This window comes from Python bivittatus, unplaced genomic scaffold (assembly GCF_059951505.1).
Source record: "Python bivittatus isolate LINGU-HERP-01145 unplaced genomic scaffold, Pbiv_v1 ctg000080_np1212, whole genome shotgun sequence".
NCBI classification, from domain to species: Eukaryota; Metazoa; Chordata; class Lepidosauria; order Squamata; family Pythonidae; genus Python; species Python bivittatus.
This window is the reverse complement of record NW_028277035.1, coordinates 25,931,759-25,957,158: the sequence shown is the minus strand read 5'-3', so window position 1 is coordinate 25,957,158 and position 25,400 is coordinate 25,931,759. Positions and strand designations below refer to the sequence as shown.

General features: G+C 38.9%; 1 protein-coding gene across 1 annotated transcript in view; it reads right to left on the bottom strand.

Moving 5' to 3' along the window:
• The window catches only part of PPP2R2B (protein phosphatase 2 regulatory subunit Bbeta), a 256,846-nt gene that overhangs the window by 18,355 nt on the left and 213,091 nt on the right, over nt 1-25,400 (bottom strand). Inside the window, exons 5-6 of the mRNA XM_088133688.1 lie at nt 16,556-16,733; nt 1,901-2,065 (exon numbers count right to left, since the gene is read on the bottom strand). Of these exons, the coding sequence (XP_087989814.1) occupies nt 1,901-2,065; nt 16,556-16,733 (343 nt within the window). The remainder of the gene's footprint in view (nt 1-1,900; nt 2,066-16,555; nt 16,734-25,400) is intronic.

Here is a 25,400-nt window from a genome sequence, read left to right as displayed (position 1 = left end):
ACCGGCACTGGAAACTTTTTTATCCTAGAAGGACATTCCCTTTAGGATTTAATTTCTCACCCCAAACTATACTTTAATAGCTCAAAAAAGTAAGGAGAATTTATTTTAAAATAACAACTGGTGATCACAAAACCATTGGGAGATTGATCGTCCTTGTTTTAGGAAGTCACTCAATATTTATAGAACTCAAAATGTGGATCTAGTTCAAGAAATAGATCAGGTAGGACAGGTGACCAATTGTAAGAAAAGCGAGCATACATTGGTTCAGATGTAGCACCAAACCATGATTTATCATTGCAGGAACAAGTGGTGGCATGTCTTAGTCTGGACTGTTGTCCTGGTCACTTCCTTTGCTAAGTAGGGCATGACCCTGGTTTACAGGCAAGCTATGATTTGTGCACACCAGTGATCACATGTTTGGATACATGGCAAATGATACCTTTATGCAAATTAAAGCCAAATGCCTCTGATCTGCTCTCCTAGAGCAGGGGAAAAAACAAATCAAAGCTTGTTTTTTTTTCCTAGCAAGCCATAATTTATTATCACGCCTGAATCAAATCCTCAGCTTATCCAAAATGCTATCTATACTTGCTTAGCATAAATAACTTAGTGGTGACAATTATCTAAGAACTCATAAAACCAAAAAACAAAGGAACCACTCCAGTTACAGTGTGTCAAAATAAATAATTCCTCACTTCAAACCTTGTCTGTAGAAAAAAGATTAGATTGGACTAGGTTAATTTTGTTGAGATTAACCTCTTCAGCAGTTTCTTGGTTAAGATTAATTTATACCATAAATTTATTAATTCTGTGTTACATTAAATTATTCAGTCCCTGAAATAACTCTTTGAATAACAGCTTAATGTCAATTAAATTGTCCATTCAATTCAAAGTAGATAAAAATACATTTGTATCAGAATTTTCAGTTAAATCTTTACTCTCTTTAATCCACCAAACTCTTTGAATATCCAGATTTAACTGCAACTGAATTATTTTTTTTCCAATCTAAAGATAAATGTGGACTGTGTGAATATTTGCAGACTGAACTACTATTCACTACACTTAAGGCAACTTTGATAAATGTGGTAAATGAGTAGGCTGCTACCTGGCTAAATTATAAAGTAAGACAGACAACCACGACCTCTATTTTCAGCATTCCAATTCTATGATGCAGATCAGCCTTATGTGCTCATTCACCTCCCTAATTTAATACCCTAATTTAATATCCCCACCTGAGTTGCAAAATTCTCCATTTTAATAATTAATGGTTGAACTTCAAACATTCAGAAATATTCTGAAGTTGGTAAGCAATGACGTTTCTAAATTTTTTCAAGTGAAAAATGGAAAAAAAAACCTTTATGTTGTGCTTGCTGAAAGAAAATGGAATTAGGTTGGGTCTTTCTTGATAACCACTGCATTTTTCTCTTTTATCATGACAGAACATAGTGGTGTAACCAGGTTTCCCATGCATGAAAGCAGCAGTCCATCACTGCTTATGCCATTTCCTCCTGCAACATCCAGGTATTTCCTGTGTATTTTGAACTTCCAATTTGACAGTAAACAATCCAGAGAAGATACCTGAGAATCCAATGAATCAGTAATGAAAGGGTTTTCTGGATGTTGCTCGTTCCAGTAGGATAAAATTTGACAGGCCAAGGAAAGAACCATTCCTCATGTTAGTATCAAAGTGCAAGAGTGTCACTGATAGCCAAAGCAAGAGGTTACATTCTTCTTACAGCTTTATCTTGAACCAGGATTAATGGAGGCCACTTACCGTGAAAGAAATGTATGCATTTTTCTTTCATATGCAAGAGGAAATCCTGCCATACAAATTAGTACAAAATTCATTTTCAACATTCCCTTTTCTGTGTCTTTCAACACATGGCTAGACCATACTCACATTTGGAGTGTCTGTCACACAAAGCAGACGTTCGCATGTCACACAATCTTATTGTCCCCTTGCTGCTGCTGTAGACAAAGGTGTTACAGTGATGTGGATGGAATTCTGCAGCTGTAATCACTTCTGTCAACTCTTCCATGTTTGCTGGTTTTATATCTACAATATCTGATACATGAGAGTCAAGGCAAAATAAACCACACCATGTAGAATTTCCAAAAACTAAGCTCAGGATGATGTAGGGGAGCATGCTGAGTCTGGACTGGGGGGTTCTGGGTTGCAACTGCTGTTCTTTCACCAGGCAAACCTTGGGCCAATACTTTCTGTCTCAGTAAGGATACTCTAACTTTTATGAGGTCAAATGGAATCAGTGACAAATAAAGACACAGCATTGTTTCATCTCCTTTCAAATGTCTGATGCATAAAATCTCCAGCATTTATTCAATAACTGAACATCATCTTAGCAAAGAACATACCTCCACACTTAGATGGGAATCCTTAATGGTTCCAGCTACCTAAAGATTCTAGCATAATTAGTCTCTGCATTATATTGATGTGAAGTCAGAAAATATAAAGATTTGTCATGGATCAAACCCTTATATAGCAATGAAAGTTTAAATTAGAAATCTCAGTCAAATCTCTCAGCGTTCCCTTCTTTTGGTTCACTCAGAGAATGGATTTTTCACTTCCTCTAGTTCCAAACTCTGCTCCACTACAGTCCTTGGAGAACCTAATTGCAAATCCGAGCATTCATATTTCTGCTTAGTTAATGGAGATCAGTTCCTCTTTAACAACCTTTGTTCTTTCTATTTCTTGTGCTTACAACCAATGCAGAAATAGTTTACTACAAAGAAAATATATTTTCTACTTTTTCTAAATATACACATCAGTGGGTATATTTGGCTCCTGATGTTGTCTACTGTTGGGAAGAAGTCATAATTCTCCCATATTCAATAAACAGAAGAAAAGTGGTACACTTTTCTCAGATATTTGGGCAAATCCTCATTTCACCTCTAGGCCACCCTTCCTTCCCCTTGGTGCCCACTAGCTATGTTGGAATTTCAACTTACACACTGGCTGGAAATTTTAAGAGTTGTAGCCCAAATATATCTGGAGGGCACCTGTTCTGTTCTGGCTTCATTTCCTTTCTTGTTCTATCCCTTTCAGTTAGAAAACCATACATATTATTTGATCTCTGAATCTGTAAGCCTCTTTTCCACCCCCATACTTCATTTTCCTGTGTGGAAGCATGAATGCTTTGTTTTATCTGCTATCAACCCCAGTGCAGGTATTGACTCTAAACTACTCCCCATTCATTAGTCAACTAGGTTGCTTCCTGGCTGATGTAGGTACACAATAGACTTCTCTTTTCAGAAAACAAAATCAATCTGTATCATCAGGGGAAATAGTCTGAGGAAAATAAGCAAACTGGTCAAATGAAATAGAGAGGTTAGACATATAATGAGGAATTTAATCATGCCTACTCTTTATCTCTGGGACGCCCTTGTTGTTGAGTTTGTGGGCAGAAATGGTCTCCCAATACCTTTGCTGTTGGCTACTGAATAAGAACATCCCTCTTCAACAGTTTTGAGGGCAATCTGCTTTCACTTGCCAAATCCCTAGCTGGAGCAAGGAGGTCTGGTTGGCAATCTTGAGGCTGGGCTTACAGTTTTTGGATCAGAGCGGCTGCTGTGGAAGGAAATTGAGGCTCCTGGCTTCACCTGCCGTGCAGCCCCAGGTATGTCCTCCAATGCCAGTAGCATCTCTACGGCTGCTGCTAGTCAGGTGGAGATGAGACCATGTGCCTTCCCGTTCTGCTGCAAACTGGTGCAATGCTTGCCCTGCCAATTCATTCTAGGGCATGGGTGAATTGGTGCCATCAGAACACGTTCTAGCCGTTACTCTCTGCTTTGCCTGGGCAAGCCAGAACAAGTTTAACAGATCTCCAGCTCTGTACACATAAGCCTCCCAAACACAGTGACTCTCTCACAGTTGCTGTGACCCTGGGGCCATGACTCAAGACTGAGAACCCCTGATGTAAGGGGAAGTAGAAACTGGCAGAAAGGAAAGTGAGTGAGATTTTGCTTAAGCCTAACAAAGGGGTTTAACATTCACTATCAGCAGGGAGGAACCTCACCCTTTGCTACTAGGGAGGGAAGCTAATCTTCAATGTTGTCCTTAATGACAGTGATCTCTGCAGCCCTTTCCAAACATTTCAAATAAAAAATGACATCCCTCATTGGAGGAAAAAATGGTCTTCCTATGGGTAAACAAGTAAGTAGTATAATACAGGTGGAAGTATAATTATCATTATCCCTACGCATGCAGTCACAAGTAGAGCAAAAATGGGGGGGGGCACCATGTGTTCCCCCACAAGCTTTATTCTCTATATAGCTGCTTTTATAGATTCATGTATGGTTATTGAAAAGAGCTGAAAAACAGCTGAATGAAAGAGAAAATGTATCTGCATGCTTCCCATGTTAGGAATTCTAAGAAGGCAAGGTTCCAGGATGGATGTAGGGTTCTAAGCATGTTTGGCTGCAGATACATATAACCCCCTTTCAGACCATTACAACGAATCAGGGCCAGTTATTTTTACCCTACTGTCGAGTAGGGAAGTACCTGCCTAAGGCATGTTAATTAAGTATTGCCTTCTGTCCCTGAATCATAGAGGCTGTTCTGGGGCTGCGACTTAATGGAAAATATTCAATGAAGAAAAATAAAAATATTGATAAACGTCTAGGCTGAACAAAGACTATGACGATTTTATCTTATTTTGTTGAGGGCCAGGAAAAAGAAATCCTAGCTTGTAAGGCAACTGAGAATATAGTTTTCCATTACAAGCCACCAAATAAATCTTTTCTGTTTGCCAGTGCCACTTGGGACCAAGTTAAGAGCTGAGGAAATGAAGGCAGGGTCTGCCTTGCAATTGATTTCCCATTATCAAAATGTTTCTACATGCTGCTAGTTGCAATGAAGGTAACACAGAGTTGTAGCTACTCCCCTTTAACTGTGATTTCTCTGTAGTGAGAAAACCTGTAATTATGAAAGATTGGGTATAAAGCCTTTTCCCCAAACAATCCACCCCATGATCTCATCTTTTTTTCCCAGAGAGGGATTCTCAGATCCCTCTAAGGGTTACTCCTACAGTTTACTGCTAAGCTGAAGACCTCGACACCTTTTAATGGGAATATTATGCAAGGTATCCATGCTATACAGGAGCAGAGCAGCGAAGACTATGAACATTTGCAAAGGGATATAGATTGAGAAGCCAGAGAAAGGTAACATAATGCTCTCCAGAAGTTTTGGGTTAAGTTCCCATACATCTCAAGTATAATGGTCAATGTTGTTCCCTGCTTACTTGGCCTGATGTTTTGCTATATTCCTTATTGTTCCTACAACAAAAGATACAGACTCTGTCAAATCAACTTCTGGTGACTACACAGACTTATCCATGTTGGGTTTTTTTGGTAACGAGACAGAGATGCTTTGCCACTGCTTTCTTCTGGGATATTTTTTTGACTTTCCAGTCTCACCTACAAGGTTGGGATGACTTGCTGGTCTTCCATCCAAGTTACTAACTAGTTCCAAACCTACTTGCCTCTTTTTTGGGGTCAGCCAAGGTTGGTTATGTGCTGTCCTCAATTATCCAAATATTTGTCTTTTGCTCACGCCTACTTAATCTCAGTAGCAGCCTGATAAAATGCTTCTACTGTTTTCCATGAAATCCTATGCTTGTTTATTTGGAGGTAAGCCCCAGTCTATTTTGCATCTATGTAAGCATGCAGCTTTAATTTCTTTTTCAAGGAGACAGATATTTCACAATCTCACAGCATTCTGATTATTTCAACTCTCCATCATAATGTATTCAGTATCTCCCTATGCTTCTTTTTTTCATAAAGAGAAAAGAAAGAGATTCACAAAGGGAAACGCAGGTTAACTCTCAGCCATGGAAATTCAGTCAGTAACTTTGGGCTAGTCACTCTCTCCAGCCTAACCCAGCAGACAAGGTTGTTTCTAGGGGGAAACACTGGAGGAGGGAGCGCTATGAAGCTCCTGAAGGAAAGGTGAGATAGCAGTTTAATAAAAATATATCCATATATTTATAATATGTCAAAATTAGCTGCCTATAAATAAATCTAGCCTTTTAAAATGAGAAGGTATCGAGCGCATACCCTGCAAAAATGTAAAAAAGCCACACAATAAGAGAGAGCTAACGAAGGCTAAATCATCAAACCATTACATGCTGTAGCAGGAACAATGTCCTAGCCAATATTTTATCTGCAGAAGAGCTACAACTATAACTTCCCAAGGTAGGGCTTACACCCACTACTGAGGTACAGTGCTATCTCACCACTCTTGAGCCAGCACAGCTTTATACATGAACTTGGCTTTCCCAGCTGTCAATTACTATCCCACTTCTTCTTCCCAATCAGTGCAGTCATTTGACTGCCCTCCAAGACAATGGGGGACAAACCCTAGCCAACGTTATATACCTTGGATGGTGTCAGAATAAGGGGGAGATGCTACTTTAACACTGGTGTAGCCAAGAATGACTTACTGTAAGCCTGTCTCACATATGGGCTGGAAAGAAGATGAAGGCACCTTCATGGAGATGAAGCAGGACAAAGATGCTTTCATGAGACGTGTGTGCCATGGTTAGGTGGAAGGGGAGAAAAGCGCAGAGACTTGTGGCAAAGCTCAGATTATAGCTAGTGTTACGTGTGTTATATTTTAGGATTTCAATTCAGAAGACATTTATAGACCTAAATGGACAGTTGATCCAGGATAAATGTAATATTTCTTATAAACCATTATTTTCCAAGCAAAATAAGTGTACTGCAATAGGAAATATATCTGGGATGAAGGAAAGGAAGCCAGCAAGCAAGGTGGAAAAGGGCTCACAGAAATGTTTGTGTCCACACTAATTACATTTCAGCCTTTTATTGTCTTTATTGATTTTTCCCTGTACTATCAACTTACCTTCAGGTAATGATGCTCACTTTGGTCTCAGAGGGGGAAGCTGTAATCTTGTTTTTATTTTTTCCCTCTTTAGACAAAATAAAACCATCTAAAAGACAAAGATTCATAGCATTTCCAGTATTAATCATTCTCGTTGAGGATTATTTTTCCTTTTTTGGTCCAGGACTGTCACAATGCAAACAATTCTAGGACTCATGATCTCTTACATATTTTGGTATTTTTAAAATCCCTGCTTAGTATAAATAATAGTGCCCTCGGTCATATTTTGAGATAGTGGCTACTGGTGTCAAGCTTTCACACTACAGTAGTAAAAACCCAGCTTGGGGCAAGTCTATTGGCTTTTTCAAATCCTAGTTGAGAGAAAGCAGAGAGGAGAGAGAAAGCAGAGACTTGCTTTGCCCCATGTGGAAAATAAATTAAGTTCCTGCTGTTAAAAGGAGTGAATGGGAGGGTGGGAACATCCCATTCCCTTAGAGATTATTGAGAAAAGGTGGCTGTGTGTGAAGATTACTTTCTTTAATGTTATATGATGGGGAAATTGAGTAGGTGGCCATAACTTCCTCCTTATCCACTCACAAATGAAAATTCTGTTTGAGACAGATAAGGAGGTTCAGTTTGCTGGTCATGTCCCTGGCGGGAGACCAACCAGAATGAACAGCTGCCTTTACAAGTCCTAGATCTTTTTGATAGAGTTTACCATACACCCTGTCTGAATGGTACCCACTTTAAAGTACTCAGATTTGAAATGATTAACCTTCTTACCAAAATCTATAACTTTGACTCTATCACTGGGAAAATTTCCAGAGACTGGACAGGAACCAATGAAGCACCAAGTTTTAAAGTAGGGATTTGGGAAATTACAGATCAGTTAGTTTGGTATCTAGTTTAATGGTTCTTCTGGGTAAATTATGGAAAATAATATGTTTACATATCTGTCACAGTATTCCCTTTTGGGGTAAGCAGTATTATGCAAAGCACAAAAATTGAGTAAGAAACAGGAACCCAAGGAAATTAAAAGCAAGTATACTTTATATACTTTTGTTGCTTAAACTTCTCTATTTTTAGGATCTCATCAATTCCATCTAAATAGGACTTTTTTTCACTTCCCATCCTCTTTTTTTCTCTTTCTGTTTGGCCATTTGATTCCCATTTATTTTCTCTAGATGACTGAACCACCTCAATGTACTGCTTTAGTATTATCACTTAATTTTGTATTCAATCCATATTCATTTGCCACCCATTTACTCCTATCTCTTGCTTTTCCACACACACTTCTTACATACACCATTCCCTCTGTATTCCACTTACTTTTTATGCTTCTAATAACATACTCAACTCTCACTTCCATTCAACAAAGTGGACAGGAGTATTTTCTTATAATACACAGTTATTTTTGCTTCTTTTGTCAAACATTCATTCCTCATAGCAGATGATGTATTACCAACTACCTTTCTCCCAGCGTTTACACATCTTAAAATTACTTTTACTTTCATATCTTTAGCATATTATTTTTGCATCTTTAGCAAACATTCTATTAAGATACACAAAGTCATCTACTTTTCTAGTTTTTCATCACGCATGTATAAATTGCAATTCCTCACTCCATTTTCCCTGTGAACCCAATTTTGATACATTAATTTTCAGATCTTTACTCCTCATGGTATCATACAATTTCTTTAACATTCACTGCAAATCATTCAGCTTCTCAGCCAACAACATGACATCATCTGCATGCAAAAGTGTATGTATGTTCATTTAATCAAGATACCTCTAATATCACCACAAGATTCCTTGCAGAGTTATCCATAAATACATTAAATAACAAAGAGGACATTAAGCACACATGTGTTACTCCCAGCTCAGTGCTGAACCATTTAGTAGATTTTCCATTTATTCTGACACTTGCTTTGCTTCTAATTTGCCACTCTTATTGTACTCAGCAACCAACTTTCAACTCCATACTAACGCAAAACATTTCATACCTTAAGCCTATTCACTTTATCATGCACTCCCTCCAAATCAATAAATGTAAAATGAACTTTCTCATATCCACCCATTTTTCAATTATTTTCGGATGAACAAAAATCTGGTCTGCAGAACCCTGGCCAATATAAAGCCACACTGTATTTCCCAAATTTTGCTCATTGTCACCCTGTGAATCACAATTCTGCCAAACACCTTCCCAGGCACACTTAACAAGCTAATCTTGTTGTAGTTTTTGCATTTACTCTTGCTACCTTTCCCTTTCTATAGGGGAGCAGTAACTGCATTCTTCCAATTGTCTGGCACAGAAGCAGGTTTGTGTGCAACTACGTAGCAATACAAGTAGTGCTCATTTAGTGACTACCTCACTTAGCAACTGTTCACAGTTACGACAGTGATGAAAAAATAACTTTGCAACCAGTCTTTGCATTTACAACCTGCAAAGGTCTGTAAAGCAAAGGAAAGCTGAAGTAAGATTGTAAAATTGTGATGTTTCACTTAGTGACCACTCTGCTTAACAATCAAGTTGCTGGTCCCGATTGTGGTTGCTAAATGAGGATCTGTAATGTTTATGATTTTGATTGTTACATCTAAAAAAAGATACTGTAAAGCTGCAAAAGGGACAAGGAAGATGAAAAAGGGGCTGTGACAATTTCAGTTTATAAAATTATTCAGGGGGCAAAAAGTATACAGAGAGATTTTTCTCCCTTCCCTCTATATGCTTAGTTAAGAATGTGGAATAATTCCAATAATGCTGCATTATGGCTGATTGGAACGAACAACATTTCTTTAAATTGAACACAATTCCATTACGGAATCTATAATGGGCATCGACATGGATGCCTTTAAAGGGGAATTAGACAAATTCATGACTGATACAGCTACTAGTTCTGCTCAATAATATACAAGAATACTATGAAGATAATGATATTGTGAGATTTTAAAAAACGATATATAACTTTAAAATATTAGGTGTCAGTGTAGCATGATGAATTACAGACTTGACTGGCAAACTTAAATCAGTACTTAAATATTATAGAACCTTTTTATGGTTATTCAGATTATGGGCAGGATTTTTTTTTTGAATATTTAAGGAACACTTCATACAGAAGATGATGGCCATGTTTCAGGTTGTTTCTACCAAAGGAAAGAAACTGATAGGTGGAGTAGCTAATAGTAACCAGGACACAGGCTGCCCACTGTCCTCCAGTCTTGAAATATATTTCAGTGCTTGTCTTTAATAGCATTGTTACAAATTGTCCTGTTAGCTGGAAGCAAGGGCCACTGATTAACATCACATTAGGAAATCAGAGATCTCTCCAGAGGTTGGTTTGTCCAGATTTGTTATAAGGATGGTGCTGATAGTCTAAAAACTGCTTTAGTCAAATACTTCCTTAGCTATGTACTGCTCAAAGCACTACACAAAAGAAAACAGGTCTAATGAGTAGGAATAAAACCTTTTGCAGAAAGGGGAAAGCTGGTTTGTGTATCACAGGTGAGGTCACTGGCAAAATGAAGAATGGCAATCCTGCAGCTTCCTGAGCACTAGAAGGTGTGCTTCTGTTTTGAACATGAGAATAGTTCTGCTGCATCAGACTGAGGCCATCTAGGGAGCATTTCATCCCACAGTGCAGCTAGGAAGCCCACACATAGGCATTCAAGGTAGTCTTCCTCTCCCATGTCTGCCTTTTCAAACTATTACCTAGACCAGCCCCGACTCCAGCTGATTCTAGCTCTACTTTCTTTAGGTTGCTATCTTCTTACCTGGGAGTAAGTCCTACTGACCACAATGGAGTTTACTTCTGACATGCATAGGATTACAAGACTTGGTTTATTAGTGGATTTAAATCAAAGACTTGGTTTATTAGAGGATTTAAGTCAAAGGATACTTCAAAATGACAGGCAGAATTATTATTATGGATTTGCACAAAGCTGATTTAGTCAGAATGTCCGCAACAAATTGTATCAAAGAGCACAGATACCTTGTGACATGCACTACATCTGAATTCAGATGTACATTTTTCTGACATATATTTAATTTACAAATTAAGTAGAATTTGAGCCTGGGCCTCTAAGCAATAGTAAATGGCTTCATTAATTCACTCCATTGTTTCTATAACCTGGGGCATTTAGATCTCCCTACATAAAATGAAAGAAAAAGTTGTCTGTATACAAGATGCCATCCTGAGACTGAAATGTTAAAACTCACTGACTTCAATGAAATAACTGGATCAGGGTTTGTCAACAGCAATCTATTACTATTACCAGTGAGCATACATAAATACACGCCCCACAGACACACCCACAAGGAAGAGCTATAACTCAGTTACAGACCATACACAAGACTCAAATGTTAAACTCCAGTATATCTAAAGAGAGGTAGAAAAGACCCTTTGTCTGAAACTCTGGAGAGCTGCTGTCAGCTGGTGCAGGTGGCCCAATTGTCTTGTGTTGGTACAATGCAAATTTCAATATATTTCCTCCTTGCCCTGTGTGATTCTACAGGGGCATGCAAATTGTTGAGGCACAAACAGAGGAATATGCCACTGAAAGAAGTGCGATGGCCCATCCACCGGTATCTTTGCACCATTCCAGAAGCAGCTACAGACCAGCCTTTCTCATTACGTTGGTACATTTGAAGAGCAAAATTAGTATTGTTCTGGCTCTGTACCAGTTTATCTGAATTCAGAGTAAAGCACAGCAAATCTGTTTTCCTATTGTCATAGATGCTGCCTTATCATGGCTACCTGTTCCTGGGATTGAGTGAATCTTTGCTTAGTGTTTACTGCAATGTAACTGAAAGGAAAGGAAAATGAGTGGACCAACAAGGGGGCAATGGAGTGAACAGGTGGTGGAAGGAAGTAATTGCTGACTGAGAGTAGAAAGACTAGCAGTGTTTTCCTGTCCCCATCTTTTCCTTTAAACTGGCCAGCAGTTCTTCCATGTTCCTCTTCTTTGCCCATCTGGAGCTTGGCTTGGATGACAGCTTGACAACTGTGGCACTCTGCAGCTCTGGATGGGCTGAACCCCTCCTATCTCTATTTTCATCACCATCAAGTGACTCCACCATCACTCTTCTGCTGGTCAGCCAGTTGACTAAAGTTGACCTAAAACCTTTCCTCCATTTTGAGGCTGGCTGAAATCAAGAGGTTCATGCTACTAACTTCAAAATAGTGTTGCAGAGATTGGGGAATAGAGTGTGTCTTGTATGGTATTAAACTCAGGTTATATGTAGTGGTGGTAGCACAGCTGTACCTTTAAAGCACACTTCTGATTTAAAACATGGGACCCAATTTTAAGAGCAAAAGTGGCACATGGGGGAGAGGAATGGTTTGCTACAATATCTATCCACAAAACTTTCCATTGCAGGATTCCATTACTGCAGTATTTTTCAAACTTGGCAACTTTAAGATGTGTGGACTTCAACTCCTAAAATTCTACAACTTCTAGCATGCTGGCTGGGGAATTCTGGGAGTTTAAGTCTACACATATTAAAGTTGCCAAGCATTATTGGAAGTGCCCAATGGGAAATGACCATCAGCTTTGGAAGAGGGAGGATTCAGTTTCTTGTCTCTGAATGCAGACTTTTGTTCTTAAAATTTCCCTCCTGCTCTATATATGATGAGGATAGACTGGAATTCAAGCAAAACTATCATGCTGACTTTTAGGTAAATGAGGAAGATTAGCGTCTTCCTCCATAAGAATTTGCTATTCCATATCACCATGACCATAGATTTTCTGTGCTAATTCCAGAAATGCAAAAGAGCAGTCTTGCATTAGGGAAATAAAGGCATATCTCTGTTTTCTCTCCACTACCAAATTGATGAGTATCTGAGACAAACATTAATGTGAGATCAGAGCAAAGAAATGACTTTTAGCCTTAGTTTGATACTAAGTCTTCTTCACTGGTTCCTAAGTACAGCAAGAGTTAGGCTATCCATTTTGCATATTTGCCCTTAAGGCAAGCAGGCCAGCAAGCATAACAGGCAGCTGCTCACACCAGCAATGGCAGGTGGATTGCTCTTGCCAGCCACCCAGCCTGCCTGCTTGCCTGGGACATGGTTTCACCCATTGACTTTGCTTGTCAGAAGCCGCAGGAAGTTGCAAGTCGCAGTCATGTGATGACATGCTTAATGGCTGCACACGATTCTCTTGACAACTGCAACAGGAACTGTCATCATCAATTGGTGCAGTCATGTGATTTTTTCGCTTTACAACCACATCACTTAGTGATGGAGTTGCCAGTTCCAATTACAGTCATTAACTGAGGACTACCTGTAAAATTATTTTAATTTAAAATAAATATTAATATATTATATTATATATAATATATTAATAATATATATTATTATATTATTATAAAATATATGCCAACATTTCATTTCAGTGTTTACTATAACAGTCTCAAGAAATACCTCTGCAAAGAAGTTGCTATCTGCAATTGTGAATTAGTTCTCAATTGATTGCAACTTTCTTGGTGGAAGAAAAGAGACAGGAATGAGAATTTATGCCTCTTCTGATACAAGCCATTACTGAAGTTAAATTACATTCCATGCCTCCTTAAACTTTGGATATAATTGGCTAAAGCAGGAGTTTTCCCACTCAAACCATTTAATGGGGCTTATATTTTACACTTCAAATAAACACAGGGATAACAATCTTGACAGAACAATGAGGTATCTGCATACTCCCTCTTTAAAAATTAGTTCTTTAAAGTACCTAGGCTTTTACAGCCTGTATTATATACATGCCAAGTGTTTGAAATGTTATTTTTGCTACTGCTAAAAGCATTTAACTCTGGCAGGATCATATGCAACATCCCTTACATGTTTTTCATTCTTCTGAGAAGAAGCGAATGGCAATTTTGCAACTATCCAGGATCATCCAGTGGACAGAAATCAAGTAGGACCCTATAAACAAACTACTAAAATCAAGCAGCCACTGTAGGGATCAGACAGGTTTTGTTAAAAGCTGATAAATTCTAGCTATGATTCATTGATAAACTAGAATAACCTTTTTCTTTTAGGATATATCAGTTTGATAAAGATGGGTTTCTTACAGTCTTTGGAAAAACAAGTTCTTCAGGCTCTTGCTACGTACGGAATTAAATTTGCAGAAGGTAGCCTGTGACAAAAAGGTAGGTAACTCTGAAGGACAAAGTAATGTTATGCAATGAACAGAAAAACTAAGGCTATAAAAGAAGTGCAAGATTAATTCGTAGGAGCTGAACTCTATGAGTCAATGCTGACCCATTATCTCTCTTCTGCAAAACAAGGCAACTCACCGCAGCCCTTGGCAGACAAAATAACAAACAGATTTTTATCCTGTCTTTCTCTCAGAAGATGAAGGCAGCATCCAGAGCATTCCCTCCTCCAAGTTTTCCTACAATCTTCTGGAAGAACCGTGACCAACCTAAAATTACCCAGGGAACTTCCAAGGCTGAAGGTAGACTGGAACTTGGGTCTCCAGAATCATCATCCAGAACCTTAACTACCACACCATGTTGGCTCTTTCTAGAAAGGATGGCCCTCTGCTACCAAAATATTCTTTACCCTTTCTAATGCTTCTGGCTATCTGAAGTCTGAAATGATATGGTTTCTGCAGCTTGCTTTGTGCAAAGATAATCCAAGAAAGAGGGAAAAGGAGGTATGTGAGACTAAACTGCAGGTTGAGAAATGCAAAGGTGCAACATCCAAAATCTGGATTAAACTAGTATCCATATCTGCAAACTAGCAGACCTTTATCCTGAACATGGGAAAATGCATGATGGTTTCATTCTGCCTCTCTTCACCACCACTACTATCTCATGGCCTCTTCAGCACCTCTGTCTTTTGAGGAAGAAATGAGTCTATGACATACTATCCAGCAAAACTCTATTTCATTGGCTGAAAAAAAGAAAAAAATACATGTGCGGAAGCACTTATGCACACATCTGGCACTGAACATTTTTCTTTTTCAAGCACCTTCAGTGGCCTGCATCCATTTACTGCAAAGCAATGTTACTTAAAAGAATACATGATGTTTTGGACACACTTTATAGAAATGAATTATTGTCCTTTGTCCTATTATTATTCCTATTATGGCTTTGTAAACTTGACTGGCAGAATCTCATTTGAATGCCAGTTTCTGGCAGCCTGTCATAGATCTCAAGCATACAATGAAAGCTACCTATTAATATTTCTTTCCCACATCTTCTCCAAAGGCACCTGTCTTCTAAATTATATCCTACAGTGGCTCCTCTTATCTCCCATGCTACTCTGGAAGCAACATCCAAACAGTTGTCAGCCAAGTGGGAAAGGAGCACCACCTTGCAATAAGGGCCAACTCATCTGAGCTGCATGTGGACTCTTGGCTACAGAAGGCAGAATATTCACTGTTGTTGGTAATGAAGCTGTGCAAGGCTCAAGGAATTAATCATGAAGGTAACATTTGAAAGGCGAGGCCATGTCTAGAGCAAGTCTGGATTTCTGTATAGCTGAACAGGAGAGATCAAAAGTTCTCCCACTCCAATTCTGAAATATAGCAACTTTATAATGCAGAAACCAGCTAGGCAGGTCCACTTGTGGGGCTCATCTCCCACCATCACTGCCACCATCACAAGAAGAAACTACCGTCCATATAGTCATAGAATAAAACATGTACAAGAGGAATAATAAGCCATGCATGGGGTAGCAGCTCCCATAATGCCCAATGGGGCTGTATTCTCTGTCTATAGTACACTGGTGTGTACCAATATGTGAAGGAATCTGTACTATACATTAGCAAACTCAAATCTTGAAAGCCATTCTGGGAAAATTTGGTTTTGAAGGCAGTCTGTACATTTTAAAAGACACAAATACTTTTATACAACACAATTCAGTCTTGAAATGTCTAGTTCAGTACCTAATTAAAGCAAAAACAATTTTAAAATGTGCCAACCATTTTGAGGGGTGCTTCTCCTGCAGCATTGCCATGAGCAAAGCACCATTCCTCAAAGTGCATGTCTTCTTCCAAAAGCCAGCACAGCTGCTTTGATGCCCATCCAAGAACATCTGAGCATGCACATGCATACCGAGAAGACATGTCTTTGACTTCTGCCAAAGGGGTGGGGCTTCTGAGGAATACGATCACATCAATGCTGCAAGAAATGTTGCTTTGGTCGTGGGAACAAGAGAGAAGCAGCCCTTTGAACAGTTAGTATTTATGTAAACTTATCTCCATGACACAAATCTCATGGAGAACATCTGCTCATCATCAAGGGGAGTATTCGATTAAACTTCCAAACTGCATGTTATTGGAACATTTCAAATGAAAAGTGGAAGTCATAAGGACTCCAACAACAGAATTATACAGAGAATCTCTGAAAAGAGATATCTGCTTTTTCAGACTGCACCTACATTTCTTGGTGCCCTTTTTTTTTTTTAATGGCAGAAATGCACTTCTATATAATTAAAGAATTATAATTCTAAAGAATTATAAAAAAGAAGGGGCGAAATCTCCAGATAAAACTTGCCCCAGATATAACCATTCTTCTGAGTAAAAGTTAGTCTACAGGATTACATGGGCCCCAGGGAAATGCACAAATGTAAACTGCACTTTAGAACCAACCATTTAAGAGATGCAAACTTGAATATCGAGCAATGTGCTTCTTCTTAAAACAGGACTCTTCTGATTGGATGGTAATTCCAGCCAGACTCATGCAGCAAAGGATACTAAAACTTTGATTGGTTATTTCAAAGTTCCATAAGTTTATCCTCAAGTCATCTGCTGACATGTAGGTTTCATAGTCACTGTTCACAGAGATGGAATTGATATGATAGGTATGTGCATTTGCAAAGACTCTTCTGGGAGTTGCCTCCACCATTAAATCCATGGGCCTTAGCACAGGTACCTAGCAAAGACAAGAAACAAAAGGAGTTAATCAAATACAATTAATACTATTATCAAAGAAGTATATCACACAGTATACCTCCGTGTGTCTGCTTCAGTATGGTGCTACTGTTTCCACTGTTCCCATGTGAGAGTCTTCCTGGAATTGTCATTAAGTTTGATAGATAATCAGTACTGTAAATGGTATAGAATAATTCAGCATTCACAAGTAGTTCCTCTGGTTCTTAAATGCAATAGCAGACAATTTAGTTTCATTAGATAATATATATATATATATATACACCCTCACAGTTCATCAGATTTATGAATACTAATCAATCTTTTTTTCCCCTTATTTAATTGGTGTGTTTTACCTGCCTTTTTTCTGTTTTTTATATTACAACTTATGCTGTTCTATTGTATTTAACTGTTTTCTTGTATTTTTATGTGCAGCATTTGATGGAAAAATGAAATTATTATTTATTTTTATACTATTTTGTTTCCTGAAATAGTCCAAAGGAAGAATATAAATTTGGCAAGCAAACCAACTGTATTATATAACTAGTATATCTGGCCCAGTACTTCAGCTAAGTAAGTAAGAAAGAAAGAAACAGCTCCAGATCCATCATATAAGCAATCAAATTACCTTGGATCAAATATTCCTTCACTATTTGATATTAGATAATATTTCTAAGGAATCTATATGAAAGGTACTATAGATTCCATTCCTTCTCATCCTCATATCATGTAATATCCATATCATCCTTCCAGCACAGGTAATAAAAGAAGTGGGATCATCCAGTCTCCCCAAACAGAAACAAATATTTAGCACACAATTTTCCTTTTTATGCTTATTCAGTATATTCTAATAAGCTACCAGTCAATGAGTAGATATGGTTAACACCAGCAGAAATAAACAGCAGCAGAAATAATGCCTTCAACTATATAACACCATAAGACAACTTAATAGAACAGCTAGTGGTGGCCAGTGCCAAGAAACTATTTCCTCACAGCAACTTCATTACTGAGCATTATTGTCCATATGTTGTCCAGGGAGATTTCCCATGGCTGTGGTGATGGTGACGGGAGTATGACAGCCCAGATCAAGTGACTCTGGGACACAGGAGCTGCCAGCTCCAACTCTGAGCGTAATGTGATGAGCCTGCTTTCTAATTCAGCCTGACATATGCAATGATGCATCATTTGCTGTTGAAGGGCCTGCTGCAGCTATCTAGGGACGTAGGCTAGTATTCTGCCTGAAGACTGTAGGAAGGAAGCAGTCATTCAGACTGTCAGAAACATGATGGTTTTCAAAAGCTCACAGGTTTTGAAATGGTCAGACCAAATTTCCCTGAAAACAAGAAGATAAGAACAGGCTAAACCAAATCAATCAAAGCAAAGCAACGCATCAATGGGTAGGGTAGTCAAATAAGTTTGAGAAGATTGTCCACATCAGTGCTGCATGCCTGAACTAGTTTCAGAGTTTCTTTCTACGCTAGTATCATTGAACAAATGGACATCAGAGGGAAGGGGACAACCAGTCTTCTATGGATTAAAATGCTGCAACTGAAACAAATGAATATTGCAGTGGGAGGAACCATCACATTTTGGAGCCTGTGTGTATACTATATAAATTTGATAAATACATAAATACACAAATAAATAAACTCTGTATATGCATACAGGTTCAGATACACACAGCCTATGTAATATACATTCCTTTTCTTTAGACATACCCTGGTGGTAGGAATGTCATTAGTAAAAGACAACTGATAGCTACTTAATGTGTCTAAACTCTGCAGGTCTTCTGATTAGTCATGACTAAAGTATTTTTTAAATATCAAAAACTATGGCTGGAGACACCTGCCAATTCTGTACCTGTTTGTATGCATTTCTGATTGAATTGCACTGCAAAGTTTGGAATGTGCAAATGCCAAAGAGTAATTAGATCTCTAAAGACCCAGGAGAAGGCAAGGTTTCATTGAAATACAAACAGAATGAGTTTCTCCACGCCATCTCTACCAAGTATTAAACAATTTTGAGTATTTGGGGCATAAATAGGAAAGTTAGATCTATTCAATATTTTTCTTGCTAACTATGAATTATGATCATGGGCATTATCTCCACAAGAAAACAGGCAGACTGTGGAAACTTCACACTTGGTATCTCCCATTTTGGAAGAAAACTGGGATATGAATGAAATGATGGATTTAAAAATATAGCCCTGCAGAGCACATAGGAGGAATCTGTAGCTCTTCAGAGGTTGCTGAGCTGCAACATTCAGTATTCTTCAGCGCTGGTGGTGCTGGCTGGACTGACAGCTTTTCCACAGCTTCTGGAGAGCCAGACATTCCCTGCCTCTGCTGTAGAGAATCCTACCCTAGAACAGTTGTTTCCTACATGTGTCCAGTCAGAAGTCACCCGATGGCTTTGATTTTGTTTCACTACATGTTCGCTATATATTATTTTTAATATGACAAAACAAGCCCAGTATACATAAAAGCACTTCCATATAAATGACACAGTGATCATTACAGGCCTCTCCTATACATGGAACCTGTGCAATTTACTGAAAATTTCCAGTTTCCATCGTGAACAAAGCACTAATCCTCCCTGAGTGGCCACATTAATTTTTGATTATGGTCCAGAGGTTAATGTGGTTCTAAAAGCAAAGGGGACAGCTTTCCTTTTTGCCTCTACCAGAACTTTAGGCAAGCCCAAATTAAACAGGGGAAAAGATAAATCTGATCGCTGCTGTTTTGTTACAATTATTCTGAGATTTGTATCAGTTTTCTTTAGGGGCTCACTTTGTATCTGTCCATCTATTTATCTCCCAGCTGGAACAAAAGCTTATTCAGACATATAAAACCTTGGGTTTTATAAATAAAGATTTGCTTTCAGCACTAAAGCAAATAGTGCTGAAGAAACCTCAAACCATTACACTGAAATGCAACAAGTGGACATGACTGGTCTGATCCTTGATTTGCACTGAGTAATCCGTCAAAAAAATGTCCTTGTGATTTTCTCAGGATTTAATTTTTCTGCTTTCTTTTTCTAGTATACCATGCCATGCCATGCCATGCCATGCCATGCCATGCCATGCCATGCCATGCCATGCCATGCCATACTTTTTCTTTTCATACCATGATTCTTTGTCATAAATGACATCTTTTGGGATGTGGTGGAGTGGAAACCTTGTATCTTTCTTTGAAAGTCTGTCTCATTCATATTAAAACCAAGAAATTAAAATCTTATCTGAGCATGACAATTTAAAACAGAGCTGGTCAACTTCAGAGCTGCCTCTGGGATCTCCCTGTTCTTGAAATTATTACTTCTTGTGCACTGACAATTTAATTTTGCATCTACAGTATATATATAGTATTGTTAAATGTAAGAGTAGCATATGAGGGGACATACATTTTTGCCAATGCAACAAAAGGTGCAGGCATTGAACTGCAGCCCACCAGATGCCACTAGTTAAGCTCCTATTAAGCTTTTTGACCCATTAAAACCAGCAAAATAAGGCATATGTAGCTGGGAACCTGCTATTTATAATGCCTACAGTATATAGGCAAAAAATGGCTTAGGGGATTCAACAAAAGCTGATTCTGCTTTCCAGTTCCACTCAACTAAATCTTTCTATTGAATTCCAGTAAAACATCACCTGTCTACACAGAATATTTGAGTTGAGAGGCAAAGGGATGTGAATCCATGAACTTCAGATGGTATCCTAATATCCTTCTGAACCATCTGAGGGGATGGGAGGAGGCATCATATAATGGTGGTTATTCTCCTTTCTCTGTGGTTTGGTCCATTTGGTGTTGGCAGAGAGGAGAGATCAAGTCTGGGGTCATGATGTGTGGGTGCCTCAGGATTTAACAATCTCATCCCTCCTATTTAATCACTATATGAAAATATCAGGTGAGGTCATCCATCAATTTGGGGTGAGGTGCCATCAGTATGTTGCTGTACAACTTGACTCCAGGTCGACCAGGTAAAATGATCAAAGTCTTATGTCAGTATCTGGAGGCTGTGGGGGCCTGGATGAGGAGGAGCAGACTCAGGCTCAACCCTGACAAGACCAGGTGGCTCTGGTTATCTGAACCACTTTGGACTGGAGATGTTCAATCTTTAATTCTGAAAGGACTTGTACTCCCCATTTGGGACCAGCGCACAATTTGGGGATCTTCTTGGCTTGCAGCTCCTGTTCAAGGATCAGATGGCAGCTGTGGCCTGGAAGGCATTTCCATAAATTAGCTTTGGGTGCCAATTGTGCCCTTCCTAGACTGGGGGGCCCTTCAGTTGGGTAGCCTTATAATCCAAACACTCATACTTCAGTCACCTTACCTTGCTCAGTCATAGTTTGCTCTACCTTGAAAACATTCAGAATCTGCAGCTGGTTCAGTATGCAATGGCATGGGCAGGCCTTGAGCTAGAGGGGGTGCAGGCCCCTTTGACTCTTTTAGAGTTTGTGTGTGGGGGGGGTGTCTTTCATGAAGCCTGTTGATCCTTTGTTTGTATTTTTGAATTGTTTTAGTACAGTAATATACTCCATCCAAAGTCACAATGGGGTTGGGCAGCCATATACATTTAATACACAAACAAACCTATTTTTGCTTTCTCTATCTTTCCTGCTCCCTTCCTCTTCTCAGAAGGCACAGGCTAAGCTATTATCAGGAGTAACTGACCAGTTAGCCCTGGGCGTAGGTCTTTTGCAGAGAGAGGAGTCATTAAATGTAGGCATGCAATGTTACACTTTCTGTCTTATTGGGCCATTCCTATGAAGTCAAAGAAGATGACTTCCTACTAAAAGACAAATGTGGAGTCTAACTACCAACTTCCCTAGCATTTTTCTTCTGAAACTTACACAGTCAATCTGGAGTTTCTTTCATATGTTGCTGATATCCATCGACAAATTCATCAGGGTAGGGTAAACCAGTCCATCACAGGCATGCCCTATTTAATGATGGCGTAATAATTTGTTTAGTGAATGGTGTCCATCCAACTCTTACCCAACTGATAAGGAAGGAAATGATGCAATAAAAAGGATCAACCCTTAAGATTCAGAGCCAAAGATTGCAAGTGGCAGCTTGAGAAGGCAGCATGCCGAAGTATAAATGTGAATGAAGACCTGCACAAAACAGTTTCAGAATAGAAATTTTTACAACATTCTTTCCTTCTTTATTTCTCTCCAGATTTTAGGGAAAGAAATATGGTTTACCTGGCCCCATGGATCTGAATCACCGTCTCAGGAATTCAGATTTCTTTCATTTTCTCTTTCAATTGTATAGACAGCTAACGAATTTGCTACAATTTTACTTCCCATGTTTCTTATCATCCCCAGATATGCTCACAAACATACATATATCTTACTGATATCCACATGCCTGGACAGCTGGATTAAAGAAAAGCAGTAAATGTTCTGGGTTCATGGAAGAAGTAAATGTCCTGGGACCTGGGTGTCTGAAGGCCTTCCTTGCTATGTATCTTCACACTCTGTGCATTCCAGTTAACTTAAAAGATTTTGTTGTGTCACTTGGTTGACCAAGGAACATTGGATAAATAGGAAAACAAGGGCCTTGGCACCAATGTTTTAGAATCTTCTTCTTAACAATGTTCACTTGGCTTCATTTTTGAGATTTTCCTCATTTGAAATACGTGTGGTCTTTTTCCAAGATTTAGGAAAAAATTGAATGTATTTGTGATAGAGATCCTTCCCCCCAGGTACTGTTTGCATTGTAATGTTATCACATCATTTGATTCATATAGTTATTCTTTAACCCAAATTCTTTGGGTTACATACTTAAAACTGGATATTAGTTTCAGAAAAGAAATAAGCAGAAGTCCTATTCAGTCGTAATAAAAACAGTTTGGGGCTGACTATGCCACTGGACCAACAACAGATAGGCCTGCTTCCAGCATTAGCCACATCCCTTTGTGCTTCGCAAAGGTTTGCGCTATATGCATTAAGGCTGACACTGCGAAGGAGTTTCATGCCTTGCTCACATGTTGAGGTGTTCATTTCAGTAACGCTCTTATAAAAACTAGAAGATGTTTTGTGAATTTGTATGCTTGTCTTATGATACATTCCATTTTCCATCAGTGAGGGAAATAAAAGCAAGAACAAAACAGTAGAAAATGAAAATTGTAGCTAATCACACACAGCCCAATTCCACTGACAGTTGTGAGGATCTTTAAACTGAGATGTCTCCCTTAATTCTGCCACTTTCACCCAAGTTGAATGTTCACCACCACCACCTGCCTTTAATTGTCACTAATTAATTAACTACTCAATGGGCTTATGACAAAATACATGTCCATTTTTTCATTTATGGATCCTCCCATTAATAGATTATTGAGGAAAATCAGGAGAGGTGAACTTCAAAGCAGAACAGAGAGTGTACAGACAGAGAAAGCAAGAAGCAAAAAGGTAGTGTTTATGTGGAAGCAGCTACTGAGCTTGGCTGATAGGCTGAAACCTTCCGTAAGGCCTTTTTCAGACTGCGGCCACAGTTGCTGAGTATGCAAAAGTGAGCAGAAGCAGGAGGCTATTTGCTTTAATGAATGTGCTTAAGTGGTTCTTGACAGACCCAGAAGCAGGAATCCTGTTGAGCTTTTCCATTACCATTTCCCTACAGAGCATGTGCCTAGCATGCTGATGTGTTGCAGCTCCAAAGCAAATGAAGTTATGCAAGACATTTACCTAATAACAGTAACAACAATACCATGGGGTGATGCAGGAGGAAGAGGAAGAGACAGCATCCCTTAGTTTTGCCACATTATAGCCTCCTGCCATACACAGCCTAATAGAGTAAGCTGAGATGTGCCCCAAATGGAAGAAGTTGGAATCCTACATAGCTCTTGCATAAATTTGCCCTTTCAGACCTTATTCCCAATAGGTTAGGCTACGTGTGGCTGGGTAGGCACAACTGTATCATTGTTCAGAGGAAAAAAGGGGTCTATAGGCCTTAACAAAGTTCTTGTAAGTAAATAAACCAAATATGATGGTGATTTGCAAAATATGTGCAAGATCCTGTTCTGCATCTATGCTGCAGTCAAAAAATGTGCCATTCACATGAAGCCAGGTGGCATAAATGATGTAATGCAGTTTGGGGTTATAAATGGGTAGGGGTTCTAATGAACAATCTTCTCCAATTTACTACCACAGCATTAATAGTGTGTATGTGTGTGTGTTCTTCCATTAACACTGGGGGGGGGGGGGAGTTATGTCCACTTACTGGAAAGCTATAGAAGAGAAGGGGAAAGGGGAAAAAACAAGGCCATATATGTAATGCATGTGGGCCAGGGATGTATACGTTAGTTCATGCATGTTACTTGGAGGGATGCCTGACACGCTGGGTTGAGACATCAGAATCAGGAAGACCATGCCTACCTATTTTTTTCTTCTTGGCCTAATGACTCAGACATAACTCAGTTCTTGTATTTATGAGTGACCAAAGAGTGCATTCTTCCTGTTCTCTGCCTCACCCTGCTTATACAAACCATGACTGAAGGGACAGACTGCTTTTGCTTCTGAAATTAGGCCATTGTTCACAATTTGCTCATGCCTCTCCCAGCTGTCTTAAAATATCGTGACTGCAGTATGAGATTGATGCCCCCAGTTTTGCTTTATAAACATCTGACTTGAAAAAGGCTGAGTGGCAAGTTGATCTTAGTACCGAATCGAAAGAAAATTGTCTCTGAGACCAATGGGGTCAAGTGTAGAGTAACAAAAAACTGAACAGAAGAGCAAAATGTTTTCGCATAAAGACCTAAAATCTGCACTGAGGTATATCTGATTTTCCTTCTTTTTACTTAATGTATTTACCGCAGCTTTTCTTTTGTTTTAAGCAGCAGTATTATGTAGTTACCAGAGGCTTTCTCTCCACTGTGTCGACAACTATAGATTTATGGGCTTTTTAGCAATTCACTACCTAAAATACGTGATCCTTTCAAGTGATCTCACTGATATATTTCTCCTTTCCAAAAAGAGCCAGCAGATAAAAAGTCATCTCTCAGATTGATAGTTTCCTCTTGTATCACTAATCAGGGAGAATTATGCAAAGCACAATTGTGTTATCAAATGCAAAGTCACAGCAATCTGATTCCTCTTGATAACTCTGTCGGGCATATTGTTTTTACAATATGCCTAGACACAGATACTGACAGTGTAATTGCTGTGGAAAATCAGAGGAATAGGAGAAAAATTCCAGGAGGTCAGTTCTGGCCTTCAAGGCTCAATGCTGATTTTACAAATATTAAATGGATGAATAATGAGGAGAAAAGATTTCATTTGTGACCAGGGCAAGAGCATATAAAAATGCAAAGAGGCAATAAAAGCCTCTTTTTCACCCTTCTTATTTTTTTGAAATAAGGATTCCACAGTCATAGTTCTGACCTTAATTTTGTAAAAGGAAAGACTGACAAGAAATACTATCAGTGAAAATTGTACATCAGTGAAAACGGTACAGTTTCACATGCCTCTTTTTCCCCTCAGAAGCTTGCCAATGTTATTCTCGACCCCCCATATCTATGATGAAAACAGCCACAGCATATATAAAACGAGCACAAATCACAGGGCAAAACAAATCAGCTCGCATACATCCATGCAAATAAAGATTGGGATGTTTGTAGCTACCAAAAAGTCAGCTTCCTATACCTTTAAACTTTCGCAATGAAAAAATAGCTG